Source organism: Scyliorhinus torazame, chromosome 16, assembly GCF_047496885.1.
Source record: "Scyliorhinus torazame isolate Kashiwa2021f chromosome 16, sScyTor2.1, whole genome shotgun sequence".
Lineage (NCBI taxonomy): Eukaryota > Metazoa > Chordata > Chondrichthyes > Carcharhiniformes > Scyliorhinidae > Scyliorhinus > Scyliorhinus torazame.
This window is the reverse complement of record NC_092722.1, coordinates 80087169-80109707: the sequence shown is the minus strand read 5'-3', so window position 1 is coordinate 80109707 and position 22539 is coordinate 80087169. Positions and strand designations below refer to the sequence as shown.

General features: G+C 56.9%; 1 protein-coding gene across 1 annotated transcript in view; it reads right to left on the bottom strand.

The window, feature by feature from the left end:
• LOC140392269 (uncharacterized) overlaps positions 1–20822 on the bottom strand; it is a 116472-nt gene extending 95650 nt beyond the window's left edge. The window contains exons 1-5 of the mRNA XM_072477586.1: positions 20718–20822; positions 18744–18835; positions 13657–13822; positions 13254–13360; positions 8085–8312 (exon numbers count right to left, since the gene is read on the bottom strand). Of these exons, the coding sequence (XP_072333687.1) occupies positions 8085–8312; positions 13254–13360; positions 13657–13822; positions 18744–18835; positions 20718–20822 (698 nt within the window). The remainder of the gene's footprint in view (positions 1–8084; positions 8313–13253; positions 13361–13656; positions 13823–18743; positions 18836–20717) is intronic.
• Positions 20823–22539: the final 1717 nt, after the last annotated feature.

Sequence of the window (22539 nt, the reverse complement as noted above, 5' to 3'; positions counted from 1 at the left end):
ACACAGTGACAGACATGTCCCACCAGGACTGTACCCCAGTGTTCCACAGTGACAGACATGTCCCACCAGGACTGTACCCCAGTGTTCCACAGTGACATACCCATCCCCACCAGTATTGTATCCCAGTGTTATACAGTGACAGACCCGTCCACACCAGTACTGTACCCCAGTGTTACACAGTGACAAAACCGTCCCCACCAGGAATGTACCCCTGTGTTATACAGTGACAGACCCGTCCCCACCAGGACTGTACCCCTGTGTTAAACAGTGACAGAACCGTCCCCACCAGTACTGTACCCCTGTGTTACACAGTGACAGACATGTCCCACCAGTACTGTACCCCAGTATTACACAGTGACAGACATGTCCCACCAGTACTGTACCCCAGTGTTATACAGTGACAGACCCGTCCCCACCAGGACTGTACCCCAGTGTTACACAGTGACAGACATGTCCCACCAGGACTGTACCCCAGTGTTATACAGTGACAGACCCGTCCCCACCAGGACTGTACCCCTGTGTTACACAGTGACAGACCCGTCCCCACCAGTACTGTACCCCTGTGTTACACAGTGACAGCTGTCCCCACCAGTACTGTACCCCAGTGTTACAGTGACAGCCGTCCCCACCAGGAATGTACCCCAGTGTTACACAGTGACAGACATGTCCCACCAGGACTGTACCCCAGTGTTCCACAGTGACAGACATGTCCCACCAGGACTGTACCCCAGTGTTCCACAGTGACATACCCATCCCCACCAGTATTGTATCCCAGTGTTATACAGTGACAGACCCGTCCCCACCAGGACTGTACCCCTGTGTTACACAGTGACAGAACCGTCCCCACCAGGAATGTACCCCTGTGTTATACAGTGACAGACCAGTCCCCACCAGGACTGTACCCCTGTGTTACACAGTGGCAGACCCGTCCCCACCAGGACTGTACCCCTGTGTTATACAGTGACAGACCCGTCCCCACCAGGACTGTACCCCTGTGTTAAACAGTGACAGAACCGTCCCCACCAGTACTGTACCCCTGTGTTACACAGTGACAGACATGTCCCACCAGTACTGTACCCCAGTATTACACAGTGACAGACATGTCCCACCAGTACTGTACCCCAGTGTTATACAGTGACAGACCCGTCCCCACCAGGACTGTACCCCAGTGTTACACAGTGACAGACATGTCCCACCAGGACTGTACCCCAGTGTTATACAGTGACAGACCCGTCCCCACCAGGACTGTACCCCTGTGTTACACAGTGACAGACCCGTCCCCACCAGTACTGTACCCGTGTTACACAGTGATAGCTGTCCCCACCAGTACTGTACCCCAGTGTTACAGAGACAGCCGTCCCCACCAGTACTGAACCCCAGTGTTACACAGTGACAGCCATATCCCACCAGTACTGTACCCCAGTGTTTCACAGTGACAGCCATATCCCACCAGTACTGTACCCCAGTGTTACACAGTGACAGCCGTCCCCACCAGTACTGTACCCCAGTGTTATACAGTGACAGACCATCCCCACCAGGACTGTACTCCAGTGTTTCACAGAGACAGACATGCCCCACCATTACTGTACCCCTGTGTTACACAGTGACAGACCATCCCCACCAGGACTGTACCCTTGTGTTAAACAGTGACAGACCCGTCCCCACCAGTACTGTACCCCTGTGTTACACAGTGACAGACATGTCCCACCAGTACTGTACCCCAGTGTTATAGTGACAGACCCGTCCCCACCAGGACTGTACCCCAGTGTTACACAGTGACAGACATGTCCCACCAGGACTGTACCCCAGTGTTATACAGTGACAGACCCGTCCCCACCAGGACTGTATCCCTGTGTTATACAGTGACAGACCCGTCCCCACCAGTACTGTACCCCAGTGTTACACAGTGACAGACCCGTCCCCACCAGTACTGAACCCCAGTGTTACACAGTGACAGACCCGTCCCCACCAGTACTGTACCCCAGTGTTACACAGTGACAGCTGTCCCCACCAGTACTGTACCCCACTGTTACACAGTGACAGACCCGTCCCCACCAGTACTGAACCCCAGTGTTACACAGTGACAGCTGTCCCCACCAGTGCTGAACCCGTGTTTCACAGTGACAGCCATATCCCACCAGTACTGTACCCCAGTGTTTCACAGTGACAGCCATATCCCACCAGTACTGTACCCCAGTGTTACACAGTGACAGCCGTCCCCACCAGGACTGTACCCCAGTGTTTCACAGAGACAGACATGTCCCACCAGTACTGTACCCCTGTGTTACACACTGACAGACCATCCCCACCAGGACTGTACCCCAGTGTTTCACAGTGACAGCCATATCCCACCAGTACTGTACCCCAGTGTTACACAGTGACAGCCGTCCCCACCAGGACTGTACCCCAGTGTTTCACAGAGACAGACATGTCCCACCAGTACTGTACCCCAGTGTTACACAGTGACAGACATGTCCCACCAGGACTGTACCCCAGTGTTACACAGTGACAGACCCGTCCCCACCAGTACTGTACCCCAGTGTTACACAGTGACAGACCCGTCCCCACCAGTACTGTACCCCTGTGTTACACAGTGACAGACATGTCCCACCAGTACTGTACCCCAGTGTTATACAGTGACAGACCCGTCCCCACCAGGACTGTACCCCAGTGTTACACAGTGACAGACATGTCCCACAAGGACTGTACCCCAGTGTTATACAGTGACAGACCCGTCCCCACCAGGACTGTATCCCTGTGTTATACAGTGACAAACCCGTCCCCACCAGTACTGTACCCAGTGTTACACAGTGACAGACCCGTCCCCACCAGTACTGAACCCCAGTGTTACACAGTGACAGACCCGTCCCCACCAGTACTGAACCCCAGTGTTACACAGTGACAGACCCGTCCCCACCAGTACTGTACCCCAGTGTTACACAGTGACAGCTGTCCCCACCAGTACTGTACCCCACTGTTACACAGTGACAGACCCGTCCCCACCAGTACTGAACCCCAGTGTTACACAGTGACAGACCCGTCCCCACCAGTACTGTACCCCAGTGTTACACAGTGACAGACCCGTCCCCACCAGTACTGAACCCCAGTGTTACACAGTGACAGACCCGTCCCCACCAGTACTGTACCCCACTGTTACACAGTGACAGACCCGTCCCCACCAGTACTGAACCCCAGTGTTACACAGTGACAGACCCGTCCCCACCAGTACTGAACCCCAGTGTTACACAGTGACAGACCCGTCCCCACCAGTACTGTACCCCTGTGTTACACTGTGACAGCTGTCCCCACCAGTACTGTACCCCAGTGTTACAGTGACAGCCGTCCCCACCAGTACTGAACCCCAGTGTTACACAGTGACAGCCATATCCCACCAGTACTGTACCCCAGTGTTTCACAGTGACAGCCATATCCCACCAGTACTGTACCCCTGTGTTACACAGTGACAGTCCCGTCCCCACCAGTACTGTACCCCAGTGTTACACAGTGACAGCCGTCCCCACCAGTCCTGTACCCCAGTGTTATACAGTGACAGACCATCCCCACCAGGACTGTACCCCAGTGTTTCACAGAGACAGACATGTCCCACCAGTACTGTACCCCTGTGTTACACACTGACAGACCATCCCCACCAGGACTGTACCCCAGTGTGACACAGTGACAGACCCGTCCCCACCAGGACTGTACCCCAGTGTTACACAGTGACAGACCCGTCCCCACCAGGACTGTACCCCTGTGTTACACAGTGACAGACCCGTCCCCACCAGTACTGAACCCCAGTGTTACACAGTGACAGCCATATCCCACCAGTACTGTACCCCTGTGTTATACAGTGACAGACCCGTCCCCACCAGGACTGTACCCCAGTGTGACACAGTGACAGACCCGTCCCCACCAGGACTGTACCCCAGTGTTACACAGTGACAGACCCGTCCCCACCAGGACTGTACCCCAGTGTTTCACAGAGACAGACATGTCCCACCAGTACTGTACCCCTGTGTTACACACTGACAGACCATCCCCACCAGGACTGTACCCCAGTGTTTCACAGAGACAGACCATCCCCACCAGGACTGTACCCCAGTGTTTCACAGAGACAGACATGTCCCACCAGTACTGTACCCCTGTGTTACACACTGACAGACCATCCCCACCAGGACTGTACCCCAGTGTTACACACTGACAGACCATCCCCACCAGGACTGTACCCCAGTGTTACACAGTGACAGACATGTCCCACCAGGACTGTACCCCAGTGTTACACAGTGACAGACATGTCCCACCAGGACTGTACCCCAGTGTTCCACAGTGACATACCCATCCCCACCAGTATTGTATCCCAGTGTTATACAGTGACAGACCCGTCCCCACCAGGACTGTACCACTGTGTTACACAGTGACAGACCCGTCCCCACCAGGACTGTACCCCTGTGTTACACAGTGACAGAACCGTCCCCACCAGGAATGTACCCCTGTGATATACAGTAACAGACCAGTCCCCACCAGGACTGTACCCCTGTGTTACACAGTGACAGACCCGTTCCCACCAGGACTGTACCCCTGTGTTATACAGTGACAGACCCGTCCCCACCAGGACTGTACCCCTGTGTTAAACAGTGACAGACCCGTCCCCACCAGTACTGTACCCCTGTGTTACACAGTGACAGACATGTCCCACCAGTACTGTACCCCAGTATTACACAGTGACAGACATGTCCCACCAGTACTGTACCCCAGTGTTATACAGTGACAGACCCGTCCCCACCAGGACTGTACCCCAGTGTTACACAGTGACAGACATGTCCCACCAGGACTGTACCCCAGTGTTATACAGTGACAGACCCGTCCCCACCAGGACTGTATCCCTGTGTTATACAGTGACAGACCCGTCCCCACCAGTACTGTACCCCTGTGTTACACAGTGACAGACATGTCCCACCAGTACTGTACCACAGTGTTATACAGTGACAGACCCGTCCCCACCAGGACTGTACCCCTGTGTTACACAGTGACATACCCGTCCCCACCAGTACTGTACCCCTGTGTTACACAGTGACAGACCCGTCCCCACCAGTACTGTACCCCAGTGTTACACAGTGACAGACCCGTCCCCACCAGTACTGTACCCCTGTGTTACACAGTGACAGACCCGTCCCCACCAGGACTGTACCCCAGTGTTATACAGTGACAGACCCGTCCCCACCAGTACTGTACCCCAGTGTTATACAGTGACAGACCCGTCCCCACCAGGACTGTACCCCTATGTTACACAGTGACAGACCCGTCCCCACCAGTACTGTACCCCTGTGTTACACAGTGACAGACCCGTCCCCACCAGGACTGTACCCCTGTGTTACACAGTGACAGACCCGTCCCCACCAGGACTGTACCCCAGTGTTACACAGTGAGACCCGTCCCCACCAGGACTGTATCCCAGTGTTATACAGTGACAGACCCGTCCCGACCAGTGCTGTACCCCTGTGTTACACAGTGACAGACCCGTCCCCACCAAGACTGTACCCCAGTGTTATACAGTGACAGACCCGTCCCCACCAGTACTGTACCCCTGTGTTACACAGTGACAGACCCGTCCCCACCAGGACTGTATCCCTGTGTTACACAGTGACAGACCCGACCCCACCAGGACTGTATCCCTGTGTTACACAGTGACAGACCCGACCCCACCAGGACTGTACCCCTGTGTTACACAGTGACAGACCCGTCCCCACCAGGACTGTATCCCTGTGTTACACAGTGACAGACCCGTCCCCACCAGGACTGTATCCCTGTGTTACACAGTGACAGACCCGTCCCCACCAGGACTGTACCTCAGTGTTACACAGTGAGACCCGTCCCCACCAGGACTGTACCCCAGTGTTACACAGTGAGACCCGTCCCCACCAGGACTGTATCCCAGTGTTATACAGTGACAGACCCGTCCCCACCAGGACTGTATCCCTGTGTTACACAGTGACAGACCCGTCCCCACCAGGACTGTACCTCAGTGTTACACAGTGAGACCCGTCCCCACCAGGACTGTACCCCTGTGTTACACAGTGACAGACCCGTCCCCAACAGGACTGTATCCCAGTGTTACACAGTGACAGACCCGTCCCCACCAGTACTGAACCCCAGTGTTACACAGTGACAGACCCGTCCCCACCAGTACTGTACCCCTGTGTTACACAGTGACAGCTGTCCCCACCAGTACTGTACCCCAGTGTTACAGTGACAGCCGTCCCCACCAGTACTGAACCCCAGTGTTACACAGTGACAGACCCGTCCCCACCAGTACTGTACCACAGTGTTACACAGTGACAGACCCGTCCCCACCAGTACTGTACCCCAGTGTTACACAGTGACAGACCCGTCCTCACCAGGACTGTACCCCAGTGTTACACAGTGACAGACCCGTCCTCACCAGGACTGTACCCCAGTGTTATACAGTGACAGACCCGTCCCCACCAGTACTGTACCCGTGTTACACAGTGACAGACCCGTCCTCACCAGGACTGTACCCCAGTGTTACACAGTGACAGACCCGTCCTCACCAGGACTGTACCCCTGTGTTAAACAGTGACAGACCCGTCCCCACCAGTACTGTACCACAGTGTTATACAGTGACAGACCCGTCCCCACCAGGACTGTACCCCAGTGTTATACAGTGACAGACCCGTCCTCACCAGGACTGTACCCCTGTGTTAAACAGTGACAGACCCGTCCCCACCAGGACTGTACCCCTGTGTTACACAGTGACAGACCCGTCCCCACCAGGACTGTACCCCTGTGTTATACAGTGACAGACCCGTCCCCACCAGTACTGTACCCGTGTTACACAGTGACAGACCCGTCCCCACCAGTACTGTACCCGTGTTGCACAGTGACAGACCTGTCCCCACCAGTACTGTACCCGTGTTACACAGTGACAGACCCGTCCCCACCAGTACTGTACCCGTGTTACACAGTGACAGACCCGTCCCCACCAGTACTGTACCCGTGTTACACAGTGACAGACCCGTCCCCACCAGTACTGTACCCGTGTTACACAGTGACAGACCCGTCCCCACCAGTACTGTGCCCCAGTGTTATACAGTGACAGACCCGTCCCCACCAGTACTGTACCCGTGTTACACAGTGACAGACCCGTCCCCACCAGTACTGTACCCCAGTGTTATACAGTGACAGACCCGTCCCCACCAGTACTGTACCCGTGTTACACAGTGACAGACCCGTCCCCACCAGTACTGTACCCCAGTGTTACACAGTGACAGACCCGTCCCCACCAGTACTGTACCCCTGTGTTACACAGTGACAGACCCGTCCTCACCAGGACTGTACCCCAGTGTTATACAGTGACAGACCCGTCCCCACCAGGACTGTACCCCAGTGTTATACAGTGACAGACCCGTCCCCACCAGTACTGTACCCCTGTGTTACACAGTGACAGACCCGTCCTCACCAGGACTGTACCCCAGTGTTATACAGTGACAGACCCGTCCCCACCAGGACTGTACCCCAGTGTTATACAGTGACAGACCCGTCCCCACCAGTACTGTACCCGTGTTACACAGTGACAGACCCGTCCCCACCAGTACTGTACCCCAGTGTTACACAGTGACAGACCCGTCCCCACCAGTACTGTACCCCTGTGTTACACAGTGACAGACCCGTCCTCACCAGGACTGTACCCCAGTGTTATACAGTGACAGACCCGTCCCCACCAGGACTGTACCCCAGTGTTACCCAGTGACAGACCCGTCCTCACCAGGACTGTACCCCAGTGTTATACAGTGACAGACCCGTCCCCACCAGGACTGTACCCCAGTGTTATACAGTGACAGACCCGTCCCCACCAGTACTGTACCCGTGTTACACAGTGACAGACCCGTCCCCACCAGTACTGTACCCCAGTGTTATACAGTGACAGACCCGTCCCCACCAGTACTGTACCCCAGTGTTATACAGTGACAGACCCGTCCCCACCAGTACTGTACCCCAGTGTTATACAGTGACAGACCCGTCCCCACCAGTACTGTACCCCAGGGTTACACAGTGATAGATCTTACCTGGCATTTAGCTCTGCCCGGTCAGCCTGGCTCCTGACCTGCAGTTGGAGGACCTCTTGTATTCTCTCTCTCACCTCCTGCTGCAGGTTCTCCAATCGAGCCTGCTCCTTTACCCGGGACAGGGTGTTGCCGGCTTCTGCCTCCCGCAGGCTGCCCCCAAGGCCAAGGCAGGCAGCCTGGAGGGCACTGGCCAGGCGAGTGATGTTGGCACGACCCTCTGCCAGGTCCCTGAGAGGGGACAAAGAGAGACAGACAGAGAGACAGGGTCAGAGAGAGCCAGAGAGAGTGAAACAGAGAGACAGAGAGAACGATAGTGAGCGAGAGACGGAGAGAGCGAGAGACAGAGAGAGCGAGAGACGGAGAGAGCGAGAGACAGAGAGAGCGAGAGACAGAGAGAGCGAGAGACAGAGGGAGCGAGAGACAGAGGGAGCGAGAGACAGAGGGAGCGAGAGACAGAGGGAGAGAGAGACAGAGGGAGCGAGAGACAGAGGGAGCGAGAGACAGAGGGGGCGAAAGACAGAGGGGGCGAGGGACAGAGGGAGCGAGGGACAGAGGGAGCGAGGGACAGAGGGAGCGAGAGACAGAGGGAGCGAGAGACAGAGGGAGCAAGGGACAGAGGGAGCGAGGGACAGAGGGAGCGAGAGACAGTGGGAGAGAGAGACAGAGGGAGAGAGAGACAGAGGGAGAGAGAGACAGAGGGAGAGAGAGACAAAGGGAGTGAGAGACAGTGGGAGCGAGTGACAGAGGGAGCGAGAGACAGAGGGAGCGAAGGACAGAGGGAGCAAGGGACAGAGGAAGCGAGGGACAGAGGGAGCGAGAGACAGAGGGAGAGAGAGACAGAGGGAGCGAAGGACAGAGGGAGCAAGGGACAGAGGGAGCGAGGGACAGAGGGAGCGAGAGACAGAGGGAGAGAGAGACAGAGGGAGAGAGAGACAGAGGGAGCGAAGGACAGAGGGAGCGAGGGACAGAGGGAGCGACGGACAGAGGGAGCGAGGGACAGAGGGAGCGAGAGACAGAGGGAGAGAGAGACAGAGGGAGCGAGAGACAGAGGGAGCGAGAGACAAAAAGCGAGTGACAGAGGGAGCGAGAGACAGAGGGAGCGAGGGACAGAGGGAGCAAGGGACAGAGGGAGTGAGAGAACTAGGGAGCCAGAGATAGGGTGAGCGAGAGACAGAGGGAGTGAGAGACAGAGGGAGCGAGAGAGACAGAGAGAGAGAGAGACAGAGGGAGCGAGAGACAGTGAAAGAGAGAGAGGCATAGAGAGAGAGAGAGAGAGAGAGAGAGATAGGGCCAGGCAGAGAGGGAAGGAGGGAGGGAGTTATGCGATGTTACTTTGTAAAGTGTGAAAGAGGGAAATGCGCCTGACGCGCATGTCTCTGACAGGCTACAGCACATCAGGATTGAGCAGTTTGGTTCGCATTCTGGGGCGTCAGAGAGGGCCTGGGAGGGAGAGGTCCTGGTCCGTTTAAGGGAGGCTGGGATCAGATTCGGCGGAGGTCGGGTTAGGGGCTGGTCTGGTTCAGGTTTGGGGGGGGGGTCAGATTAGGGTTAGGGGGAAGGTTGGGTTAGGGTACGGGTTCGGGGGGATGTTGGGTTAGAGTTGGAGGGAGGTTGAATTTGGGTTAAGGGGGAGGTTGGGTTAGGGCTAGTGGGAGGTCGGGTTTGGGTTTGGGAGGTCAGGTTAGGGTTCGGGGGGGTGGTTTAGGGTTGGGGGTGTGGTCGGATTAGGGTTAGGGGGTTGTATTTGAGGTTGAGGGGAGGCCGGAATAGGATGGGGAAGATCATGTTCGGTTTTCGGGGAGGTTGTGTAGCGGTTGGGGTGAGATCATGTTAGAGGTTAGGGGGAGGTCGGGATAAGATTAGAGGAGGTCACGTTTGGGCTGGGAGAGGTCAGGTTAGGTTTAGGGGAGATCAGGACAGGGTTTGGGGAGGTCGGCTTAGAGGGTGCTCAGGTCAGAGGTAGCGGTGGCCAGGTTAGGTTGGGTTAGGCTTAGAATTAGGGTTAGGTTAGGGGTTAAGGGAGGTTTGGTTAGGGTTACGGCAGGTTGGGTTTGGGTTACGGGGGAGATTGGATTACGGGAGGTCGGGTTAGGGTTTTGGGTTCAGTTTCGGGAAGGTCGGGAGATAGGGAGAGTTAGGGGTCGGTTTTGGGTCAAGGTGAGGGTCAGGGTTATGGTTTAGGTTAGGGTTAAGGTTATGTGATTGGGGTTAGGGGGCTAAGGTTAGGAGATGAAGGTTACCGGGCTAATGTTAGGATGTCAGGGTTAGGGGGTTACGATTACAAGGGTAGGGTTAGGGGTTCAGTTGGGGAGGTTAGTGTTTAAGTTCCTGGTGGGGCTAAGGTTAGGGTTAAGGTTAGATTTAGGGGGTTAAATGTGGTAAGTGGTTAAAGGTAGGGGGAGGTTAGGGTTAGGGTTAAGGTTAGAGTTAGGGGTTAGGGTTAGGGGATTAAAGTTAGGGAGAGTTTTGAGTTAGGGTTAAGGTTTTATTTTTTGTTTTTTAAATGTTTTTATTCTCCATTTTCTTCAAAATTTACACCCCACCCACAGACAGTAAATGGTAACAAATACAAAATCAATCCCCTTACCAATACCAACGATCACATCCTCCCACCACCCCAAACAACGGCCCATCTGTCAATATATGCATCCAATAAAACAAACCCTCCCACGGTGGCAACAAAAAAACAAAGGAGAAAAAGAAAAAGGAGTCCGGGACCGCCCATGGACCTATAGAGTCCACTCCCCCTCCTCCCCCTACACTCAACGCCCTCCAACCTCTGAAAGAGTACCGTACATGATACCCAAGAGTTGTACCCAGTCTCCAGCTCCTCCCGTCCACTGCCTCTTGTAAAACTCCTCCTCCTCCCAACCTCGGTTCCTTCCCCCCAACTTTCCACCCCGGCTAGACCACTCGGACCCTGTTCTGCCAGGCTCCGATGGCCGCAGCCCCTCCCCCCACCTCACTCCCGTTCACTGGCCGGCTTAAACCGGCCAGCGTGGAGGCCCCCGCCCGGGTCCCTTTCCCCCTTGCCCGGCCCAAGGAAAGCCCAAAAATCCCCTTTTAGCACACAAACCCCGCATATCCACGTACACCCCAAAGAACTCTCATTTCGAGTGAAAGTCCCGTCCCTTCACTTGTCCAAATATATACCACATTGGCTCCTTTAGCTCCTACACCCGCACGCAGTGAAACAAAAAAGAAAAAATACAGTCATGAGGTCACATCGGCACGTGGCCATTTCTCAATTTCTCAGTTCTGCCACAGTCCTTCTGCTTTCGCAAACTCCTCCGCTGCTTCCGTCGTTCCAAAATAAAAGTCCCTGAGCTTGTAAGTCACCCTCAGCTTCGCTGGATATCCAATGCCGCACTGCACCTTGCTAATGTACAGTGCCCTCTTCACCCGGTTGAAGGCAGCCTGCCTCCTCGCCAGTTCCACCGTAAAGTCCTGATATACACGTATACCAGCTCCAGCACACTGCACCACCTGCTTCTGCTTGGCCCAGCTCAGGACCTTCACACTGTACCTACGGAAGCACAGAGTCACTACCCTTGGCGGCTCACTCGCCTTTGGTACAGGCCTCCTCGACCGATGAGCCCGATCCAGTTCATATTGGGAGGGATCCTCCCCCTCCCCCAATAGTTTCGCTAGCACCGCGGCAAAATACTCAGTCGGCCTCGGTCCTTCAACTCCTTCGGGCAGCCCCACAATCCTCAAATTCTGTCGCCTGGATCTGTTTTCCAGGTCTTCCATTTTTCCTCGCAGATCCTTGTTAATGTCCATCACCTTCCGCATCTCCTTCCCCATCGAGGCAAGTTGATCACCGTGCTGCAATAACATCTCCTCCACTTCCTTCAGCGCCTCCCCTTGCTCTCGCACCTCCGCCACTGCGCTCGCCACCTCCGTCCTCACCGGGGAAACCGCCTCCTCCACCAGCGCACTCAAAACCTCCCTCATCTCCTTCCTCACCGCCTCCATGCATTTCGCAATCTGCGCCAACTGCTTTTCAAATTCCGCAGCCATCACCTTAGTTATTTCTTCAGCCGTAAGCAATGCGGCCTCCCCTGGTGCTCCAGCCTCCATTTTCCTTGGTGACCCCGCGGTGACCTTTCCACTCCCCGACGGACCTTCAGCTGTTTTCCTTACGGACGTTCTTTTGCTGACCCTCAACATTTTTCTTCACTGTGCCTTCACTCTGCCGCCTCTGTGCCTTCCCCCTGCTTTTGCCGCCTCCGTGGACCCTGGGACCGGGCTTAAAGCCCCGAAAATGCCATTCCTGAACGGGAGCCCTCCAACCCAATGGGCAGCACGGTAGCATAGTGGATAGCACAATTGCTTCACAGCTCCAGGGTCCCAGGTTCGATTCCGGCTTGGGTCACTGTCTGTGCGGAGTCTGCACATCCTCCCCGTTTGTGCGTGGGTTTCCTCCGGGTGCTCCGGTTTCCTCCCACAGTCCAAAGATGTGCCGGTTAGGTGGATTGGCCATGATAAATTTCCCTAAGTGTCCAAAATTGCCCTTAGTGTTGGGTGGGGTTACTGGGTTATGGGGATAGGGTGGAGGTGTTGACCTTGGGTAGGGTGCTCTTTCCAAGAGCCGGTGCAGACTCGATGGGCCGAATGGCCTCCTTCTGCACTGTAAATTCTATGATAAAATTGTGTGGCTGCCTCCTGCCCGCCGTCACCGGACGTCCCCGAGTTAGGGTTAAGGTTAGGGGGTTGTTAGCACTGCTGCCTCACGCGCTGGTGATCAGGGTTCAATCCTGTTCCCGGCCCTGGGTCACTGTCCGTCTGGAGTTTGCACATTCTCCCCGTGCCTGCGTGGGTTTCACCCCCACAACCCAAAGATGTGCAGGTTAGGTATTTTGGCCACGCTAAATTGCCCCGCAATTGGAAAAAGAATAATTGGGCACTCTAAATTTTAAAAAATGTTGGCGGATTGAGTTGGGGGAGGTTGGGTTAGGGTTAGAGTTGGGGTTTAGGGTTTTGGGTTCAGGGCAGGTTGAGGTTAGGTTAAGGGTTAGGGTTAGGGTTAGAGTTGAGTTTAGGGTTTTTGATTCGGGGAACATGACGTTAGGTTAAGGGTTAGGGTTAGGGTTAGGGTTAGGGGACTGAGGGTTACGGTTAGGTGGTTATAGGGTTTAGGTTGGGGTTAGATTTAGGGTCACTAACCGGTCGGTGGCAGTTTTCATTTGCACAAATTGCCGGCGCAGGTTGACGGATCGTTTCCATAGTGACAGGAAACGGTCGTGTTCACCCGAGAGGTAAGTGTTGTAATTCTGAGAGTGGGAGATGGAAGGAATAGAGAGAGAGAAACAGAGAGTGACACAGAGGGAGACAGAGAGAGTGACAGAGTGAGATAGAGAGTGACAGAGAGAGTGACAGAGAGAGAGAGAGACACACAGACAGAGAGAAGGGGAGAAAGAGAGCGGAAGAGAGAAAAAGAAAGACGGAGAAAGAGTGAGTGAGAGAGAGAGAGAAAGAGTGGGATTAACATTCCTTGGGTGATACAGTTGAACTTTTCACATCCGAACCTTGCTCTCTGACCCCTCCCCGCCGTGCCACCCAGCCTCACCTCCTCCTCGTGCCTCCAATCAGCCTCCTTCACCTCCAGCTCCTCACGGGCCAGCGTCCAGTCCTCGGTGAGCTTGTGCAGGTCTTCGCTCAGCGCCCGATTGGCAGCGTTCGCCTCGTTCAGCTGCTCCCGCAGGAGGGTGTTCACCTCAGCCAGGCTTGAGCACCTGAAAACGGAGAGAAGTGAAGGGAAGGTCACCCTAGTAATGTTCCGGGTTGTTAGGGACTCTCGCTCCCCCAGGAAGAGAAAAACCCGTTCTGTCCCACACTCAGCACGCACAATTTCCACTTCATCACTCTTAGCGGGGAACCTTGAGCACAAGAGAGAGACCGCCAAGTTCAAATAAAAGCATACTGCCTTAGGGCCAGCTCCTACTCTCCCCATGGAGCTGCGTCCCAGGCAACCTTCCCCCACGACGCCCGCCATTTCCCCTTAATCGCTCTCCCTAAATGAGGAATCTTGAACATGAGAGAGCCCGTTGAGACATTGCCAGCATTCTGTCCTCGGGCCAGCCCCCTCGACGGGAACGTGGGGGTATGATCAACAAGTCCGCAGATGACACGAAAATTGGTGGGGTGGTAAATAGCTGTGAGGAAAGCTTTAGATTACCGGGTGATATAGACAGGCTGGTCAGACGGGCAGACCAGTGGCAAATGGAATTTAACCCTGAAACTTGTGAGGTGATGTATTTCAGGGGGACTAACAAGGCCAGGGAATCCACGATGAACAGTCGAATGTTAGGACAGAGGGACCTTGGGGTGCAGGTCCACAGATCCCTGAAGGCAGCAGGACAGATAGATAAGGTGGTTAACAAGGCAGATGGAGATACTCACCTTTGTTAGCCGATGTATCAAATATGAAAGCAGAGAGATTATGATGGGGCGGCACGGTAGCACAGTGGTTAGCATTATAGCTTCACAGCGCCAGGGTCCCAGGTTCGATTCCCGGCTTGGGGATGTGCGGATGTTCTCCCTGTGTCTGCGTGGGTTTCCTCCGGGTGCTCCGGTTTCCTCCCACAAGTCCTGAAAGACGTGCTGTTAGGTAATTTGGACATTCTGAATTCTCCCTTTGTGTACCCGAACAGGCGCCGGAATGTGGCGACTAGGGGCTTTTCACAGTAACTTCATTGCAGTGTTAATGGAAGCCCACTTGTGACAATAAAGATTATTATTATATAAAACGCCAGTCAGGCCACAGCTTGAGTACTGTGCGTAGTTCTCATCGCCACACTATAGGAAGGAGGTGATTGCACTGAGGAGGGTGCAGAGGGGATTCACCAGGATGTTGCCTGGACTGGAGCATTTCAGCTATGAAGAGAAGCTGGTTAGGCTGGGATTGTATTCCTTAGAGCAGAGAAGGCTGAGGGGGGACCTAAGTCACAGCAGTCAGCCTCCACTCCTGCTGTACCGTCTGGGAAACCACCTGGACGTAGTGTTAGGGCCTGTAAGGCCAGAAAGTTAGACACCAGTTAAGTTGGCATGGGCACAGTTTAGTTATTGGGGCTAGGGCACAGACTGTATATACCTCTTCACATTAAACACCTGTTATCACCGTTGAAACCTGCCTCTGTGCTCTGTCTGAAGGGTGTGGGGCGGTCAGTGATGGCTACTGGGGGTGAGGGGTGGTGGACGAGTGAGGCCCAGTGGGTGGGCCATGCAGTCCCCCCGCCCCCGACCGTCCCCATCGCACCGTCCCCAGCTATTTGACAGGACCGTGTGATGGACTGGGCAAGCTCGCATGCAGGGATCACCCAGGTGGAAGGTGCTACTGTGGGCATGAGTCAGGCATTGTCTAACGATGTGGAGCACGGAGCTCATAGCAGACCCGCTGTCATCATCCTCCATCCCATGGACCAGACCCGCTGTCACTGGTAACCCTGTGCCCACGGCTCATAGTGCCGCAGGTATATATTTGGGGCAGCACGGTAGCACAAGTGATTAGCACTGTGGATTCACAGCGCCAGGGTCCCAGGTTCGATTCCCGGCTTGGGTCACTGTCTGTGCGGAGTCTGCACGTTCTCCTCGTGTGTGCGTGGGTTTCCTCCGGGTGCTCCGGTTTCCTCCCACAGTCCAAAGACGTGCGGGTTAAGTGGATTGGCCATGATAAATTGCCCTCTGTGACCAAAAAAGGTTAGGAGGAGTTACGGGGGTAGGGTGGAAGTGAGGGCTTAAGTGGGTCGGTGCACTCGATGGGCCGAATGGCCTCCTTCTGCACTGTATGTTCTATGTTCTATATGATGGAGGGGGTGTGCATGCAGGTGGTTTGGTGGTGTGGTGAAGGGGTATGGCATTGTGGTGTCTGTGACCCTGCCGAGCAACCCCCCCTCCCCCCGAGTTGCTGAAACGTGCGTTGACTAAAGTTCCCGTGCTCGCCGGCCCTGCCGATAGCATAGTGCAGCCTCCCGTCCAAGTCCAGCCTCCATGTCCTGCACATTGTCCCTCTCCCCCTCATCCTCCTCGAGCACCGCCCCTCTGCTGGGCTACATTGTGCAGGACGCAGCAGACCACCACGATGCGGCCGACCCTCCTTGCCTCGTACTGGAGGGCCCCTCCAGAGCGGTCCAGGCACCGGAAGCGCATCCTCAGGACCCCGGAACACCTCTCCATCACACCCCTGGTCGCACAATGGGCATCACTGTAGCGGCTCTCCGCGTCGCTCTGTGGCCTTCTTTTAGGCGTCATCAGCCACAACCGCAACGGGTAACCCCTGTCGCCCAGCAACCAGCCCCGCGGCCGGGGGGGTGGGGGGCCCTCGAACATGCCGGGGATCAGATTGGGGCAGTATGAAGGAGTCATGCACACTGCCTGTATATCGGGTGCAGGTGTGCAGGATCTTCATCTGGTGATCAGACCAACTGAACGTTCATGGATTGGTGCCCCTTTCGGATGGTGAACAGTGGCCTGTTACCTGCAGGTGGCTGTAGGGCAATATGCACGCCATCGATTACCCCCTGGACCCGGGCGATGGCAGCAAACCCCGCTGCTCAGCCATCCTGGTGGGTGTGGTCCCCAGGGAACTGTATGTTGCGGTCCGCCAGGGCATACAGGGTGTCGCTGACGGCACGGATACACCTGTGCACCGATGCCAGTGAGTTGCCGGGCAGATCCCCATTCGGCGACTGGAACGACCCCGTGGCATAAAGGTTCAGGGCAACCGTCACCTTGATGGCCACCGGTAGCGGGTGTCCCCCCCCCCCCACATTCCCACGCGGTGCCAGGTGTGCCATCATGTCGCAGATGTGTCCAACAGTCTCCCGGCTCATCCGCAGTCTCCTCCTGCACACCCGGTCCGGGAGTTCCTCAAAGGACATGAGGCACCAGTACATGCGGGGCCGCATCCATCGCCTCCTTGGCACCACCAGCACCTCCTCCTCGTCTTGTTCCTCCTCCTCCTAGTCCCGTTCCTCCACTTCATCCTCGGCCTGTCGGGCGGGTGGACCTCCAGCCTGAGCGGCTCCCACCTGCCCCTCTTCGGCCCACTCCTCTGTGCAGCCTCAGCCTCCGCCTCCTCCCTGCGCAGCCTCCGCTCAAACAGCCACAGGACTGCATGCAGGGCAGCGGCCCTCGTCACAGCGGCCAACATCGCTGGTTGGTGACCAAACATGACAATCTGCAGGGGGTGAGGGGAAAACATGTCATCATGCCGCATACACCCGTGGACAACCTGGTACCATGGGCTACATGGTCGCCCCGGTGGGCACCGCGCGCCCCAGCCACGCATGTCCCCTAACCCCACCCCCATCCCGTCCGTGCCCCCGCTCCTGGTGCCCGTCCCTGCTGCAAGGGCCACCATTTGATGGCTCTGCCCTCACTGGGGGCTGCCGTCGGTGTGGCCCTGAGTGTTCCCCCTGGTGGGATTCGCTGGTTGAGTGGGGTGGCCGGGGAGCGGGGGGGGGGGGCAGCACCCACCCATACGGCCGTTTCCTCAGCGTCCACCCAGGGCCGGGGTGGGTGGGCAACAAGATGGCCACCGTAATGGCGCTCTGTCCGGTCATGCAGGAGGCTCCCCGACTGCTCGGCCTGTTCTCCACCCCCCTCCCCCTCCCCCGGCAGGCCAACCCACCCCCCACCCCCAACCCCCACCCCACCCACCGGCAGATGTCCGATCCAGGAGCTCACAGTTCCCCCACGCCAACTCCTACCTCCTCTCGCAGCCGCCTCAGCCAACATGCCAGCGTCACGATTCTTTATAGGTGGTGAGAAGCACACCGTCGGGTAATCGGCTCATCCGGGCCGCAGAGCCGTTCAGGCCCCGGAGAATCGGCTGTCGGGGCTCTTGAAGCGATTCTCCGGATTGGGGGATCCGGAGAATCTAAAATCGGCGCGAAACTGGTGTCAAACGCGATTTCGGCGTCGGAGCCCATTCGCCAGCCGATCGCGTTTCGAGATTTCAGCGCAATGCCTCGGAGAATCCAGCCCCCCACTGCTGGAAAATGGGATTGGAATACTTAGGTGCTTGATGGCCGGCACAGGAACGATGGGCTGAAGGGTCTTTTTTTTTGTGCTGTTTGACTCTAAAGACTCTATAACCTCCTGCGGAGGTCCCAAGCAGCTCTTACCCACCTGGTGCTATAATATAATCTTTATTGTCACATAACACTGCAATGAAGTCACTGTGAAAATCCCTGAGTCGCCACATTCCGGCGCCTGTTCCAATACACAGAGGGAGAATTCACAATGTCCAAATTACCTGACCGCACGTCTTTCGGGATTTGTGGGAAGAAACCGGAGCACCCGGAGGAAACCCACGCAGACACGGGGAGAACGTGCAGACTCCACACAGACAGTGACCCAAGCCGGGAATCGGACCCGGGACCCTGGCGCTGTGAAGCAACAGTGCTAATCACTCTGTTACTGTGCTAAACGCACCCTCTCCCCCATTATTCGCTATTTCCTCTAAATTGCAATCCCTAACAAGAAACCTTGAGCGGAAGGGAGAAACTGCTGAGTTCAAATACAATGATGCTGTCTTAGAGCCAGCCGCGCTCTCAGCCCATGGAACAGGGTCTCAGGCAGCCCTTACCCCACCACACACTACTCCCGCCCCCCCAAACCCCCTCCCCCCCTCACGGCTGACCCGTTACCAACCTCTGCTGCTCCTCCTCCAGGCGGATCAGGGTGTTCTCAAGGCTACGCACTTGCTCCTCCTCATACTGTCGGTACCGCACGCTCTCCGATAGCTAGTGACGAGATGAAGAACGGTTTAAAAAAACGTGTTTGAAGAGGGGCATGGGAGGATCCCACTCGGCTCCTCATACCGCCTGTCTGCGAAGGTTTCCCATTCGTCCCCATAGAACCCCCACACCACCGATGCCTCTCCCTACTTGCTCATTCCCTCCTCGACATCATGGCCAGAACCCAAATTTCCCACTCAATTCAAATACGAACATTCAGATGAGACAAAATTCAGGAATCTCCCAGGATAGGAATCAGGTGCTTCCCGCATTCCGGAACTGGAGGAGGCCCATTCAGCCCCTCTCGAATCTGTTACAGAGGAACAGGAGGAGGCCCATTCAGCCCCTCTCGAGTCTGTCACACAGGAACAGGAGGAGGCCCATTCAGCCCCTCTCGTGTCTGTTACACAGGAACAGGAGGAGGCCCATTCAGCCCCTCTCGAATCTGTTACACAGGAACTGGAGGAGGCCCATTCAGCCCCTCTCGAATCTGTTACACAGGAACTGGAGGAGGCCCATTCAGCCCCTCTCGAATCTGTTACACAGGAACTGGAGGAGGCCCATTCAGCCCCTCTCATGTCTGTTACACAGGAACAGGAGGAGGCCCATTCAGCCCCTCACGAACTTGTTACACAGGAACAGGAGGAGGCCCATTCAGACCCTCTCAAGTCTGCTATACAGAAATAGGTGGAGTTTAAAATTGAATGAAAAGGAAAAAATAACAGGACGAGTCCCATTCAACCCCCACTTGCCTGTTATGCAGAAACAGGAGGAGGCCATTCAGTCTCTCTCTACCCTCCTTGGTCCTGTAATCATTAAGATCCAACAACAATCTATCAATCAGTCTCAACATTTTATTCCCCCTCTCTGTCTCCATCTGTCTGTTCCCCCCTCTCTCTCTGTCCCCTCTCTCTCTGTTTCCTCTCTCTCTGTCCCCTCTCTCTCTGTCCCCTCTCTCTCTGTCCCCTCTCTCTCTGTTTCCTCTCTCTCTGTCCCCTCTCTCTCTGTCCCCTCTCTCTCTGTTTCCTCTCTCTCTGTCCCCTCTCTCTCTGTCCCCTCTCTCTCTGTCCCACTCTCTCTCTGTCCCCTCTCTCTCTGTCCCCCTCTCTCTCTGTTTCCTCTCTCTCTGTTTCCTTGTCTCCTTCTCTGGCGGGATTCACCGACCCCTCGCCGGCCGGAGAATCGCCGGGGGACGGCGTGAATCCCGCCCCGCCGCTCCGACGCTGACTGCCGAATTCTCCCGGCGGCGGTTTTTGGGCGGGAGCGGGGGCCGTTGGCAGCGGGGTCGGGGGCCGTTGGCAGCGGCCCCCCCAGCGATTGTCTGGGCCCCGATGGGCCGAGCGGCCACCCGTTTTCGGCCAGTCCCGCCGGCGTGAAATGGACACAAGGTCCATACCGGCGGAAACCTGGCTCGGAGGGCGGTTAGCGGGGTCCACGGGGGGGGGGGGGGGGGGGGGGGGGGGGGGGTGGAATCCGGCCCCGGGGGGGGCCCCCACGGTGGCCTGGCCCGCAATCGGGGCCCACCGATCTACGGGCGGGCCTGTGCCGTGGGGGCACTCTTTGTCTCCGCGCCGGCCTGCGTAAGGCTCCGCAATGACCGCCGCAGAGAAGAAACCCCCTGCGCATGCGTCAGAACACGCCAGCGCTCCTGCGCATGCGCCAACTCGCGCCGGCCTGCGGAGGCCCTTCGGCGCCGGTTGCCGCGGCCCCAGCCACTGTAGCGCGGCCTAGCCCCCGGAAGTGTGGAGGATTCCGCCGCTCTTTGGCGCCGGGGTGACCCGCCCCGCCGATTGCGGGAGAATCCCGGCCTCTGTCTTTCTCCTCTCGCTGTCCCCCTCTCTCTCTGTCTGTCTCTCTCTCTTCCTCTCTGTCTCCATCTCTCACCCACCTCCATCTCCCGATAGGATGCCTCCTTGACCATCAGTTGCTGTTCCAAGTCTCCACATCTCTTCTTGTACTGGACCACCTGCAGGGGTAGGGATAGCGTCGGCATAATCGAATCCCACAAAACTGTTACCCACCCCCTGGACTGACAACACACAGATACCCCAGTCAGTGCCTCGCCGTCACATTGGAGAGAGAGGGAGAGGGGCCGCGAGGATACAGAGCACAATCCCGCAGAACATCCCACTTTGTCCCCTCCCTCACGCTCCCATTCAACTTCTTTTACCTTCCCTCTCTCCCGTCACCCGTTCCTTTTTCTCCTACTCCTCTTTCTCTCTATCCCCTCTCTCCCCATCGCCTCTCCCCAACGATCCCCTCTCTCACCCCCTTCCGCACTCTCTCCCTCAATCTCCCCTTCTCCTCTCTCTCCCCTCCCTCTCTGCCCATGGGCTGGTTTAGCTCAGTGGGCTAGACAGCTGGTTTGTGATGCAGAACAAGGCCAGCAGTGCGGGTTCCATTCCCGTACCAGCTGAGAATTCTGAATTCTCCCTCTGTGTACCCGAACAGGCGCCGGAATGTGGCGACTGGGGGCTTTTCACAGTAACTTCATTGCAGTGTCCAGGTATGCCTACTTATGACAATAAAGATTGCTTCTTTCTTCTTCTTCCCTCTCCCCTTCCATCCTCTAATCTCCCCTCTCTCCCCCCTCTAATCTCCCCTCTCTCCCCCCCTCTAATCTCCCCTCCCTCTCCCCCTCTCTGCCCCCCTAATCTCGCCTCCCTCTCCCGCTCTCTGTCCCCCTCTCTCGCTCCTCCCTCTCCCACTCTCTCCACCTCCTCCTCTCTCCCCCTCCCTCTTCGCTCTCTCTCCCCTTCCCCTCTCTCTCCACCTCTCCCACCCCCACTCACTCTCCCCTCCCCTCCCCCACTCTCTCCCTCCCCCTCCCTCTCTACCCCTTCCTCTCTCTCCCCATCGCTCTCTACCCCTCCCCCTCTCTCCCCTTCCCCTTTCTCTCCCCCGCTCCCCCACCCCCACTCTCTCTCCCCCTCCCATCACCCACTCTCTCTCCCCTCCCCTACCCACTCTCTCCCCTTCCCCTCCCCCCACTCTCTCTCCCCCTCCCCTCCCCCTCTCTCCCCTTCCCCTTTCTCTCCCCCGCTCCCCCTCCCCCACTCTCTCTCCCCCTCCCCTCCCCCACTCTCTCACCCTCCCCTACCCCACTCTCTCTCACTCTCCCTTCCTCCACTCTCTCTCGCCCTCCCCTCCCCCACTCTCTCTCCCCCTCCCCTACCCCACTCTCTCTCACCCTCCCCTCCTCCACTCTCTCCCTCTCCGCTCCCCCACTCTCTCTCCCCCTCCCCCACTCTCTCTCCCCCTCCCCTCCCCTACTCTCTCTCCCTCTCCCCTCCCCCACTCTCTCTCCCCCTCCCCCACTCTCTCTCCCCATTCCCTCCCCTACTCTCCCTCCCCCTCCCCTCCCCCACTCTCTCTGCCCCTCCCCTCCCTACTCTCTCTCCCCCTCCCCTACTCTCTCCCCCTCCCCTCCCCTACTCTCTCTCCCCCCTCCCCTCCCCCCTCACTCCCCCTCCCCTTCCCCACTCTCTGTCCGCCACTCTCTCTCCCACTCGCTCTCTCCCCGTCCCCCCTCACTCTCTACCCCTCCCCCTCTCTCCCCCGTCGCTCTCTACCCCATCCCCCTCTCTCCCCTCCCCCTTTCTCATCCCCGCCCCCACTCTCTCCCCCTCTCCCACCCCTACTCTCTCTCTCCCTCCCATCCCCACTCCCTCTCCCCTTCCCCACTTTCTCTCCCCCTCCCCTCCCCCACT